At 34.1% G+C, this 13,828-nt stretch overlaps 1 protein-coding gene and 1 long non-coding RNA gene across 3 annotated transcripts; one reads left to right on the top strand and one right to left on the bottom strand.

Moving 5' to 3' along the window:
- Nucleotides 1-723: 723 nt before the first annotated feature.
- Nucleotides 724-2,109, top strand: LOC143634251 (uncharacterized). 2 transcript variants are annotated; one of them, XR_013153818.1, is made up of 3 exons: nucleotides 724-818; nucleotides 1,347-1,875; nucleotides 1,951-2,109. It is a non-coding gene; the product is annotated as an uncharacterized LOC143634251 (long non-coding RNA). The 2 variants fall into 2 exon arrangements; XR_013153819.1 differs by having other exon boundaries at nucleotides 753-818; nucleotides 1,350-1,875.
- A 3,333-nt stretch (nucleotides 2,110-5,442) lies between these two features.
- LOC143634249 (uncharacterized) lies at nucleotides 5,443-7,675 on the bottom strand. Its single transcript, XM_077102388.1, has 2 exons — nucleotides 7,432-7,675; nucleotides 5,443-5,903 (listed from the first exon to the last, which is right to left on the bottom strand). Exons 1-2 carry the CDS (start codon nucleotides 7,667-7,669, stop codon nucleotides 5,566-5,568), a joined length of 576 nt encoding a protein of 191 aa, XP_076958503.1. The 5' UTR covers nucleotides 7,670-7,675; the 3' UTR covers nucleotides 5,443-5,565.
- Between the last annotated feature and the right edge of the window lie 6,153 nt (nucleotides 7,676-13,828).

Below are 13,828 nucleotides of genomic sequence, written 5' to 3'. Positions count from 1 at the left end.
TTGGTGATGATAATTTTACATACGAGTAGAATTTACATTTTGGAAAGACGATTTGTGTAAAAAGATGTTGAATTTAACTATGTGTAAATTTTACACACAGCATATCTATCTATAATATATATAAACGAAAACCAAAAAAGCCTAGGTGTCACGATGTGGTCGCTTCCCCTTTTTTTGGAGTCACTGTATTTTCTTGATTTCTAAATGGTGGCTTCTCATTGATTTAACCCGGTTTACACCCGTTTATGCTTAAATTTTCGCGGGTCACCAAACCCGGATCCTTACCCTAAATTCTTCAACCAACCCTCGTTCATACTCTTCCTCTTCCCACACTCAAACCCTAAATCACCATCCTCTCTCTCTATTTTTATCATGTTCAAACCTTGTATAAATCAATTAGAAAACATCATGGTTTTTTTTTCCATCATGTCCCTATGTAGAAAAAAGTTTGGCTTTTTGGGTTAAAGGCTCATGCTTTTGTTGCAACAACAGAATCTGGGACTAGAGAAATTACGATTGCGGCTTTAACTATTTTGTAGCAATTACCAATTCATTTAAACTTGAAGGTTTGATATACTAATACAGTTTCATGTACTTACTTTTATGTCGTTTTTTCAGGAAATTTTTTTGTTTTAATTTATCTTTCTTGATGTTACCAGATAATTAAGGGTGATGATAATCCACACATATCTAATGAAGATATTACCTGGAGTTGGATGATTTAGATGTCATAAAACCTAATGATGCTTACAACATAAGATATACCTTTCATGTGTCATCTTCTATGATGAGTTGGATTCTCCACCTCCAACTGATTTGTAAGTCTTTTTTATAATTTGAATTTAAATTTGATTTAGCATTTTTATTTCATGGTGAGCTTTTGAATAAAGGATAAGATTCTTTTTGTCTCATACTGTTACCTGATAGCTTATATCATAAACCGAACAACATGAGTCTCATTTATATAGTTGTATATCTTTAATTGTTGATTGTTATTTGGTTTAAAACAAATTCGTGTCAATTTGGTTGTGATATGAATGAGTTCGGGTTAAACGGGTTGTTTAAAAAAACGTTAATTTGTTTCGGGTTAGAATGAGTATGGATCAGTATGGATTATGTGTAAAATAAGTTCGGGTCAAAATGGGTCGATTTAAGAAAAAACCATCCATGAGGCTATATGTTAAGTTTAAGATTACATAATCTCCAAGGCAAGACTATAACTAACTCGTATTTGATCTTTTGTTCATATTTGTCTTTGAATTTTAATAATTCTGAGAAATAAAGCTTTATAAATGATGTATTTTTTTATATAACACCTGTGGCTGGTTCATCAGGCATCAGCTCAGCAGTTGCTTCAGGTGCAAGCATGGAGGAAGCTTTAGAAGCCACAACAGTTTTGGCTCAAGATTGCAGAAGCAGAGGCGCTGCATTTCGTCTTGGGGTATAATATTCAACTTATGTATTGAAGATGCCAAACAAACAGGTCGGTGGGTTTGATAATTGGGCAAACGGGTTTTGCCAATCTTCAATATATGTATATAACTATTTATTTTAATTTTATGGTCAGGTTGTTCTTAGAGATGTTCTTCAACAGTTTCTGACTGATGATGCTCTTATAAAGGTCGAATGGGAGAATAATAAAGGTGAGAATAATACTTTTCTTCTAGAGAATGCAAATTATTCAAAAAATATTGTTTAATAGATAATATTATAACTAATGTAGTTGCAGTAACACAAATTCTTTGGAGGCCTTGAGGTTTACTGGTTGATCAATCTGATTCACGGGAAGATCTAACTAATGAACTAATTATTTAGCCTGATTATAATAAGCGGAGTGATATCATTAAATCAATTCCCCACTTTTGATTAACTGTTGTAAGTGATTAATAATATCTTATTTTGTCACGGTAGTTTATATGATTCTAATATAAATTTGGACATTTCTTGCAGTTCTGGAGTCATCCTGCTCTTTCAGAGACTGAAAGGTTTGTTTTCTAAATCATGACCACATATTTCGAGTAAGTTAGTTATGTTTTGTCACATATATCATTACTCATATATATTGAAGCATCTGACTTCTCTTGAAATTTGAAGTTATAAATATGTGAAGTCAGGTTACTCAATCACATTTGTAACAATTTACTTTACATCATAAACTGAATTTCATAATAATTTATAATAGATCTCTATCTCTATTTATTTCATAACTTCAGTCTGAGAACGCAAAGCTCACAAAAACCATCACATTTCTTGACGAGGGACCTGCAAAAATTACTGCTGCATCAATCAAGTGGAAAAAAGTCATTCTGTTTATTATTATTTGTTTTCATTAGAACTGTTAAAGCTGAAAATGGATGTGAGATGATGGAAGAATTCAATAGGTATCATGTGTTTGATAGTTGATGAGGTATTTTCCAAACATGTGATTGTACTCAACTTGATTCTTGATTTGGAGGAAAAAATCATTCGTCTGCTTCTTATTTTAGGTTACTATGAAATAAACATCTAATAACGTTTTATTTTTGGCTTACAGATACCAGCTCGAATGTGAAAGCGAGGAAAAGGTTAGCTTATATTCGATAAATTTTAGCGTTTTGTATGAGTTCAAATTGGGTTGACTGCATTTGTTGACATTTTTGTTAGTTTCTTATGATGGTTGGTGTTAATTATGGAAAAAGCTTGTCTGATTTTGTAACGGAATGGGTAATAAGCACTGGAGGCTTGAGCACATCATCTTCATTGCAATCTGAGAATTCGTGTATTCATGTTTAATGATTAGTTCTAAATTTCATAATTCATATATATTGATAATCATCTTATTATATTCATAATGTAGATGAACAAAGTTATATCAACATTTTAGCAGGACTGTTGTTTAGATTGCATAATTACAAACATTTTCCCTCTATATAAACAACAGTTGATTATTGTTCTTAGTTTGCAGTCTTTACACATGGAGGAATGTGATTTGTATTTTCAGCTTTCGGCTTTAACTATAGGTAAGTGTGGTGTGTAAGGGTCATTTCAGGTTCAAAGTTCATAACAAACCGTAACTGATGTTTTAGTTTTAGAAAGCGTTTGGCCTAGAAATTATGTTTACCATGATTTAATTATTACTTTTTAAGTCAGATACTTTTTACGTTCTTAAAAGGTCAACTTGTGTCTCTAATTTTACAAGAGTGGAATAATTAGTTATTAATGTTCTTATCTTGAAGTGTGATAAGGTTGAAAATTGATGTTTGTACATGGAAGCGAAACATTATAAAGTTGAGTCATACATGATTCATCAAGACCTAATAGCTACAGGCTTATCTTAACCAAATGAGAAGGTTGGTTGCTTTCTATTATAATTTGATTGTTAAATTATCTAATTATGATTGCATGATTATTTAGCCATCTATTGTGATCATTTCATGACATGCTTATTAAGTCCTTTGTAAGGCATTACACCACAAAAATAAAGTCTAAGTAAACACACTCAAAAACAAACTTCTATTCTAACGCATGAGCACATGAGCTCAACAACAAATGCAAGCCCAGATTCATTTAACACTCCGAGTGTTTGTTGAAATGTCATAATAAAGTTATCTTTGTATTCAATATATGTTTAATGAAGTTTTTTTTATGATTTATTTATTATTGGTAACTATTAACCTTTAAATAGGCAAGAAGCACTTTAACAAATTGTTCCGATGTAAACGTAAACTATAAATTAGTGTTGGCTTTTTTCTATATGGTATGGGTTGAGATGTTTGTTAACTTTCTCTAATAGATGATTAATTGTGTTTTACAAAACAAGTAATTTAGCAACGAATAGTAAATATAAGTTTGACAAAAAAAAAGTCAACTCTGACATATTTGCTTGCCCAGCCACTTTTTGATAACAAGGCAGAAAGCTCATACTTAACATTCATTAGTTTCGAATGAAGAGTGCTACGACGCACCTACTCATATCAAAAAGAGAGACTTTACTAAACAAGAAAAGCCCCTTCTATCTTCTTAGTAAACTGCTAACACGCGCCCTGCAATTAAACTTAAGTTTCGCGTTATTGATACGGCAAACTTACATTAAAAAGGGTCAAAATGCGCTCAAATAGACTACAAAATTCAGTCACTTTCCACCGCAACAATAAGTATAGCCTATCTCGGTCACATTAAAAGCAACAACTATAATTTATGTTGATTAATTAAATGAACATAATAAATAACATATAGTTGGTCCTATTTACTTAATGTATGTATACTTACAAACGTAGGGAGCATTGTAGAAGGTTGCTTGCCCTGAAATGGCAGATGCGATCAAGATAAGAACCCGCAGTGTCAGAACCCATTTGGAGTGTATATTTTGGAGACCTTAAATTTGGAATAATAACCGACCCGTTCAGGTCGACACCGCCACATCAGGTTGTTTTGTTTTTCATTTGTTCGAGTTCATCAATCGCATACACCCTAAATGAATTCGATTTGATGAATTAGTTGAACCAGTGGCGTTGTATATGATGGACGAAAGAACATAAAGAAAGATAAAAATATCGTTATAGTCTAGACTTAATGATTCATTGGTTGTCCAGTAATTGCATGTTAGTGGTCAATTGCTACGGAAATTAGAGTTTTATTCTAATTGATGTTTGAACCTTTAACCTTGATTATAAGCATCGCTAAGTTTTTGAAACAAAATTAAAGCAACCTTATGTTAGATTTAACGATTTATGAAAAACAAATTGATGGTCAAAGATAATTTTAACCAATTTTTAAAATTTCTGAGTACGCTGACCAAACTGGTCAAATCACATTGGTATAAATTTTCTAGGATATTGATTCTTGATTATAAGTTTTTTTTTTTTTTTTTTTTTTTGAAACAAATTAAAGCAACTTTATGTTAGATTTAATGATTTATGGAAAACAAATTGATGGTTAAAGATTATTTTAACCAATTTCTAAAAATTCCCAAGTGTGTTGACCAAACTGGTCAAACCACATTGATATAAATTTTCTAGGATATTAATAGTTTTAAAGAAATCTGCTCAAACGAGTCGAAAGATGACCAAAGTGTTTGGTTAAACTGATCGTACTTTTTTTTTTGTGAAAACACGAGCATATTAAAAAGATTGTCCGTTCTTTTAAGACATGAACGACCTGTTCAAAAAACGTAAACGAACATAAAAAAAACAAACCTAAACAAACATATTATAAGGTAACCAGTCAAACTGGACTAAATCAATAGTTAACAAACACTTATAAGTCACCCGCGTGACACACGGGCTAAAAGCTAGTTGTGTGTATATATGTAATGTAATAGTTTTGTTTTTCAAATTGCATATACAGAAGACATCAGTTTGGTTTGATTTAGGTTTAATTAATTTTATGTATTACATACTGGTGATAATGTGTAAAAGGATTAATAAACAAAATTATAAACTAAAAAAAGAACTCGAACCATTAAAATACATCCAAAAATCCAATTATTTGACGAAACCAAATCCAATTCATGAAAATACCAAACCAGAAAAACACCAAATCCATATATGTACATATCTAAAAAGCACATGAAAATACCAAACTGAATTAACCAGCTGTCACGAGAAGATGCAGCCTAGCCATAGCAGAATTATCGTAGAAAGTATTGCATGCAGCCCACTCGTTTTCATCTGCAAGAAGGATGTAGTTATACCCGTTGCTGTACCTCATTGTAAACTGACCAACATTGATATTACATACCAATGAGACATCCACGCGGAGTTGTTGAAAATCGATACCTCGACTGATGTACATTAGGGCATGAAAGCCCGTGGTGTAATACACCACAACCGGCATTGTGTTGTCATCGCCTGGATGAGGCCAATTTCCAAATACAGCAGTCAACAACGTAGTCACCAACCTCTGACTAAAAACAGCTTCAGAAACTATTAAGAAAAAATAAAAAAATGTTAGTTTCCAAAAAAAACGTACCTACAAAATTCAATTATGAAATGTAGAAGTGGCAATCTTGTCTCAAACCATAACAAACGGATCAGTTCGGGTTGCTTTGAAATTTATATGAGTTGGTTTGGGTCAAAACATTTTAGCTAAAAGGTTCAAAATTAGTCACTTGAAAGTCCACCTTGTTTAGTTTCGGAATGTGGCGGACTTCTCGAAACGAGTTTCGAAGTGGCAAAAATTTCCACACAAAACAAGTTTCGGAACAAAACGATCAATTTGATTGGGTTCGTAAAGCTGCCACTTATTTAATTTCGTGTTGATCAATCTTTTTATTTTCAATCAGTTCGGTTCGTTTTCTTCGAGTTTGGTTCGAATTCTCGGGGTATTTGCTACTGAACGAGGGCAACGGAAGAAAACATTCTAGTCTGTTTACATTTTTGTTAATTTATATTTTGAGTTATTAATTTTTTTATTATTATTAATTATTTGCTGAATTTTTAAAAGGTTTTTGATCCCCATTTCAACTCGGGCCCATTCGACCCGAACCACTCGAATCCGTTTCAACCCAGAACCTGACTCGAATCAAGTTTTGGGCCGAAACGAGTTTCCCAAGAAAAGGATTTCAATTCGATTTCGTTTTGGTCACTTTCGGATTCATTTTCGATTTTTTTTCAGTTTCGTTTATGTCCGGTTTCACTTATTTAATTTCGTGTTGATCAATCTTTTTATTTTCGATTGGTTCGGTTCGTTTTCTTCGATTTTTTCGATTTTGGTTCGATTTCTCGTGGTCTTTTTACTTTTTTGATTTTAATTTATATTTTGAGTTATTAATTTTTTTATTATTATTAATTATATGCTGAATTTTTTAAAAGGTTTTTGATCCCCGTTTCAACTCGGGCCCATTCCGACCCGAATCTGTTTCGACCCGGACTTTGACTCGGATCAAGTTTCAAGCCGAAATCCCAACAAAAAGATTTGACGTCGGTTTCTTTGATTCGTTTTCGGGTTTTTTGTTTCGTTTTGATCGTTTTTTAATTCAGTTTCGTTTATGTCCACTTATTTAAATTCGTGTTGAATAATCATTTTAGTTTCGATCGGTTCGGTTCGTTTATGTCCTGTTTCAACTAGGGCCATTCCACCCGAACCACTCGAATCCATTTCGACCCAGACTCTGACTCGGATCATGTTTCGAGCCGAAACGAGTTTCCCAAGGAAAGGATTTGAATTCGGTTCGATTTCTCGGGGTTTTTTTTTTTACTGAACGAGGACAACGGAAGAAAACATTCTAGTCTTTTTTACTTTTTTTGTTTTTAATTTATATTGAGTGATTAGTATTTATATTATTATTTAATTATTTACTGAATTTTTTGAAAGGTTTCTAATCCCCGTTTCAACTCGCACCCATTCCGACCCGAACTCGTTTCGGCCCAAACCACCCGAATCTGTTTCGACCCAACCCGATCCAGTTGCCACCTCTATTAAAATGTGTAGAAAAAAATATATGAAACGTACCTTGTGCATGCTCATCTTGAATTTGTTGTGGGGTATAACCCAGGTAATCCAAAACTTCATCTGCTTCCCTAGGGTATCTTGCCCCTCTACGAGCTCTGGTTTGTATTAGCCTTTCGAAACTTACGGACATTGTTTGAAGCAGGTTGGTAACTCGTTGGGCCAATAATGGATCACCCGACTGCAAAACTAATGCTCTTATTTGTTGATCGGCTTGTCTAAAATGCTGTACCGAAGGCATTATCCGAGGACTTGGAACGGGACCTACCAAGGGTAGAGGTTGTACATTTGGGGGTACCATGGGCAAACGAGCCCTCCCTCTCATCTCGGTCCCAAACCTGAGATTAACCGGCCCAACCGGATCATCATGTATACCTCCAGCCCCCTGATCATGTTCCATATTATCAAGCTCATTCTGACCAAGAGCATTCCAAATAACATTCTGATCTATTTCTCCAGCACCACCAAGGTCAATCTGCATAGCTTGAATGTTACCCCCCGCAGGTTGGTTTGGCTGATTTCCCGCACCTTGGTTTGCCTGGTTTCCCGCACCTTGGTTTCCCGCACCTTGGTTCCACGGAACAATATCATTGTTATCCATTTCTGTAACAGAATTACAAAATAGCATTAGACTAATAATGGAACTTTAGAAACAGGTAAAGATTCAATAAATACGTAAGAACGCAACAAAATTAGCATTAAACCCTAAACTATCTTGCTCAACAGAAGAATCAAGAATCGAAAACACTAATAAACCCTAAATAATAAAGAATCGCATCAAAACAATAAGAAATACTAAACCCTAAATTACTAACAGAATCAAGAATCCTAAACCCTAAATTACTCTAACAGAATCAAGAATCAACATAGTAATAACCCTAAATAATACAGAATAGCATCAAAACAACGAGAAACACTAAAGAATCTCGGTAATGCATCAGTAGCAGAAGTAAATATCAAATGCTTGCATTAAACAACTAGAATCAAAGTAAAAACTGACTAAACAATACGAATAACACCAAAATAGCATTAAATCTAATTATATTGCTCAAGAAAAGTAAGAATCAAGAACAGTAATAAACAATGAGAAACCCTAAACAGTGCAGCAGAAGTATAATATCTCAAAAATAACAACTAATCAACAACAAATGTTTGCATTATACAATCAGAAACAAAGCAAGAACTAACTAAAATGTAAGAATCACAAAGTAACTGAACAATAAACCAGTAAGAATCGCAGATTAAACCCAAAATTATCAATGAGAAACACTAATCCTTACATTATATCAAAGGGTGAGAAAGCCCTCTCGTTCTTGATTACTGGTTGGAAAGGTTTCAGCGTCAAATTTGTTTTAAGAGAGTAAATGTAAGAAGATTAGTATGGGTAATTTGTTTTTAGACAATATAATATATATATATATATACTAATGTTTAGGGGAAGAAAACAAAAATTAGGAGATGTGAAATGGTGTGCATCATCAAGTTGTAAACTAAGCTTTCCACTACTTGTATAAAATTTTAACAAAATTGCATCTCACTATGAAAAGTTAATAACTAATATATATATATATATATATATATATATATATATATATATATATATATATATATAATAATAACAACAATAAGAACCAAATGATCTCAAAATGAAGAAAGTCCTAAGAGTTGAAACAATTTTAGCACCTTGCATTTTACTTTTTGAAGGTCGGGTGGTTCGTAAGATTTCTTGAAAGATTTCAATCTAACCATGTTAACACAAGAGACCCTTCTTCACTGAGCTGCAAAACATAAAGGTTATGAATATTGTTAACGCTGAATAAAAATATATGAAAGAATAAGTACCATTTAATAAATTGACTAGTATTTAGGAATAAGAATGTAAACGAGCTGAGCTACTCAAGATCAGCTCAAAACCAGCCGAGCTTAAACAAGCCCGAGCCTAAAACCAAGCTTGTTTAGCAAATGAGCCCGAACTTCACTTATCAAGCTCAAGTCAGCTCACAACCCTATTATTTATATAACTTTTATCTAACATATTTGTATAATATATTCATTGTTTATAAATTTATGGTACAATTAACAGATAAACAATAAACGAGCCGAGCTCGAGCCCTCATAATTGAAACAAAATTGAAAACTACTAAAGTTTACGGGAAGAAAACGAAAATTAAGGGATGCGAAATAGTAATTACATTTCACGAAGAAAAGTTAATAACAAATTTATATATATAGATAAAATAATAACAATACAAATAACTCAAATAGTAACTATAATAAGAACCGAGTGATCTCAAAATGAAGAAAGACCAAAATTTTAGCACCTTGCATTTTGGTTTTTGAAGGTGCGGTGAGAGGTTCTTTCAAACTTTTCAATCTAACCATGTTATTACGAAAGACCCTTCTTCATTGAGCTGCAAAACATAAATGCTATGAATATTGTTAACGGTGGATGTTCCTAAGAACTAAAATTGAGCAATACTGTGGTTTATGTTTCATACCTTTTTGAAGAATCTTTCTTGAATCCAAAACGAAAGGACGTTGTAACTTGTAACGAGTTTGATTCTTTAATGACTGCCATGAGACTAAATGTGTATAGGAAAGAGCTGATACTACTCGAATGTCGGCTTTTAAAGGCTTCTTAAAGTGCTCAATATAGAAAATCTCTGAAAATTCACTGCGCAATAAAGTAAGAAAATCAAGCCTTAATTTGATAAAATAGGAACATATTATAGTACTGATGCAAACATGTACACCAATACAGTTCAGATTACCAACTTAATATCACAAAAGAGATTACGATGATCACATAACTGATTTAGTAAGAAGACTATAAGACTGCATCTTGTTCACTTCATTTCAGTTTCCAAACTTAACAATACAAACTATATATAAGAAAATTTAAGACTAACCAACTTGGCTGCAGCTTCACAGGTGACCTGCAACCTTTACCTGACAACTACTATCTTATCTCTATCTAATATATATTATCTAACATGAAACAATCCCTCCGAAACCACAATCACTAAGAACCTCTTCTTCTCATTCGCAAATTCAACAGACCTCCTCCGATAAATCAAATCTCGGTGAGAAGAGGTACGCGTGAAACTCTCACAAATAGATAAGGGAAACACGTGGCACTAGATATCCTTATTTCTTAGATACTATAGATTTGTCCCTAATAAAGATTTTTTCCTAACTCCGCCACACTTTTCATACTGCCACATCGAAAGCATAAAAGTACATGGTAAACCTTTCATGTTGTGTTAAAACAATTATGAAATAAATATAAATCAAAAGTCAAAACCACATAGAATTAATGACGTCACAAAACAGCTTAAATAGATAATTCAGTGCTCATAACAGATACAATAGAGAACTTATAATATAATATAAGCACATGGCTACTTGAGCTCCAAGTTCATTTCTTGTAGTTCTGATATTCAGTTAGTAAAAAGTCTAGACATTACAAATAATATTATGCTATTCAAAAACTTATAACTTCAATGCTGATGATCGGAAATCTGAGCTCCAAGTACATATGTATCTATATCTACACTCTCCATTAAAAAAAACTACAGTTTTGCCACTTGTCACTATCACATTAATTACTACAGCTCCATAGCATGGTCAAATCAGTAATCAAAGAGAATACACTGGGTTAGGGGGATAGGGGCACCCTTGGTATCACGGAATCAATATCAAACCACGTGCGTAGGGCTGTAAACAAACCGAACGAACACGAACAAGGCCCTGTTCATGTTCGTTTGTTAAGGAATTAATGTGTTCACGAACACAAATAAAATCGGCAGAGCCTTGAGATTGAGACCGATGTATTTCATCGAAGTGAATAATGAAAAACTGTAAACGAATCGAACGGACATGAACAAGGGCATGTTCATATCCGTTCATTTAACTTTAAACGAATACGAACACTTAATCGAACAAATATTTATGGATATGTTCGTTTATTTAAATAATGACCATTTTCGTTTGTTTATGTTCGTTTGTATAAATTCTAAACGAACATATATGAACACAAGCATAAATGAAAACACTTAAATGAACACAAACTAACAAATATAAAACCTTTTGAGTAGATGATGTATCCCGGTGATATTTAATTATTTTCTACTAAAACATAAATGAACAAACAGAACATGTGTTCAACACATGTTCTTTCGTTTCATTAAACGAACATAAATTTTTGTTCATGTTCGTTCATTTATTAAACAAACATAAATGAACTTCCCACCGAACGGTTCACGAACAGGTCACCAAACGTTCGGTTCGTTTACAGGCCTGCACGCGCGGTAACAACACCGCCGCGTTATAATTGTCGAAATCGGCAACCAATTTTGAGTGACAGCAAGTTGATGAAAGTTGGTCAATATGAGTTCAATGTTGTTAAGACCGGTACGTACCGGCCGGTCAAACGGGATTCGGACCACTAACCGGCCCGGTTCTATGTAGTTTCTTCGGCTTGTAGAAAACCGGCGAAAAGGTTCGCCGGTCCGACTGAAAAGCCGGACCGGTTGGACCTATTTACTTTGAATACACACACACATATATATATATTTGATAATCCTTTTTTCAGCCTTAACCGTCATTTTTGAGAATAAATTTGTTCAGCCGGTCTGGTCCGGTCCGACCGGTTCAACCGATTGAACCGGTTGCCCGTGAACCCATGTCCCGTCCAGTTATGAAAACATTGATCAAGTTATATGACACAGAGTATTTGAGGCCAAACACACGAAAAAAAACATCCACTTCTCGAGATGTTGGGTAGTCCCGATTGTGCATGTTAACAGACGATTATACAAACGGAGATACCACCTTACCGACGAGATATACCCTGCTTGGTTGACTTTTGTAAAAGCCTTTTCGTTTCCCATTGAGACTCCCGAAAAGAGGGTCAAGAAGGCTCAAGAATCGGCAAGAAAAGATGTAGAGCGAGCGTTCGGTGTTCAAAATGGAAACAGGGTATTCTTATGCAGGCCAGGACAGTGCAAAAGCTTAGGAATGTTTGCTATACACGCGTTGTAATGCACAACATGATCATAAAGGACGACAAATATGTGATATCACCGGTACACATACCAGATCCACCGGTCCAACCCGTTCTTGACGACAATTTCCTTTTGAGAGTTGATGAATGATGTACATTTCCAACTTTGAACAGTTCTAGTAGCACAATTTGAAACATTAGATCTCTTGCATCTCAAAGAGGACAAGGAACTCGAACAATAGTAGTTTATTTATGTTTATGTTTTATTAAAGAAAAAAAGTGTTGAATAGTTAATTGGTGGAGTGCCCCCATATGTTAAAATGAATTAGGGTAGTGGAAGATGAAAATGACATGGCATTAATGGATTGGTAGGTATTGGGGTGCCTTGGTGGAGCATCCCTCTCCCCTTAATGAGTAGCTGAAATTTAGGGCCGATTATTATCTAAAAATAAAGGTTACAATAAAGGGTACAAGCTACTATTCTACTAGTGCTTATTGATATCTTTTTTTCTAGTGAGAAGGATGTCAATGATTATTAATATTATTATTATTATTTAAGTATTAGGATTTCTTTAAATCATAAACCTCCCATCTCGAATTGGATTATTATGTTTCAGTAATTGAATCGTTTGTTTTGAGTTCAAATTCTAGACTCTATCATTGGGTTCCATTGTCGGGAAACATTAATTGAACAACGTTTCCATTGTCCGATCAAATCGCCACTCAATTGGTAGCCATCGCTGCCAAGATCGACACCATACTCTCGTGGTTGAGGGGTGATGTTGCAGAAATCAAGTCCTAGATGATAAGAGATGGCTGTTCTTGGAAAAAAGCATATGAGGATGGGAAGAACATGGGGGCGGAGGACAGTTTAATGGATGATAAGAGAGGTGAGATGGTTAACCCTTATAGCCAGAAAAGTCATCAAATTTTGGAAATTAAATCCGATGAACCCAATGCCATGAGTTTGGACCTTAAACTTGAGTCCAAAGTTGGCCATACAAAGCCCAACAGAATTCCAGTAGCAACACATGCCTTCAAACCTAACTTATCAGTTGTTATTCAGCCATCACAATCAACATCTAAAATCCATCCACTCATATCTGATTCTTCAAGTTAAACTTATAAGTTGTTACTCGGCCGTCACAATCCACACCTAAAAACCCTCCAACCATATTTGATTATGTGAAGCAAGGTCGATTCCTAACATGCAAACAATTGGTATCAGGGGAAAAGGAAAAGAGGACCGACTCTGAACAATCAACTACAATTACACGGGGGACACATGACAATAAGGAAATCGTTGAAATCAAACGATCATCAAGGTGGAGTGTAGCAACAAAAGCAAGGAAATCTCATGGCCTTCACAATCCGCTCTAGCTTATGGATGGATCT

Source organism: Bidens hawaiensis, unplaced genomic scaffold (genome assembly GCF_021521415.1).
Source record: "Bidens hawaiensis isolate Kalapana, Puna unplaced genomic scaffold, B.hawaiensis_p1.1 tig00007038_1, whole genome shotgun sequence".
In the NCBI taxonomy this organism is placed as follows: domain Eukaryota; kingdom Viridiplantae; phylum Streptophyta; class Magnoliopsida; order Asterales; family Asteraceae; genus Bidens; species Bidens hawaiensis.
This window is presented reverse-complemented; position numbering and strand designations above follow the sequence as displayed.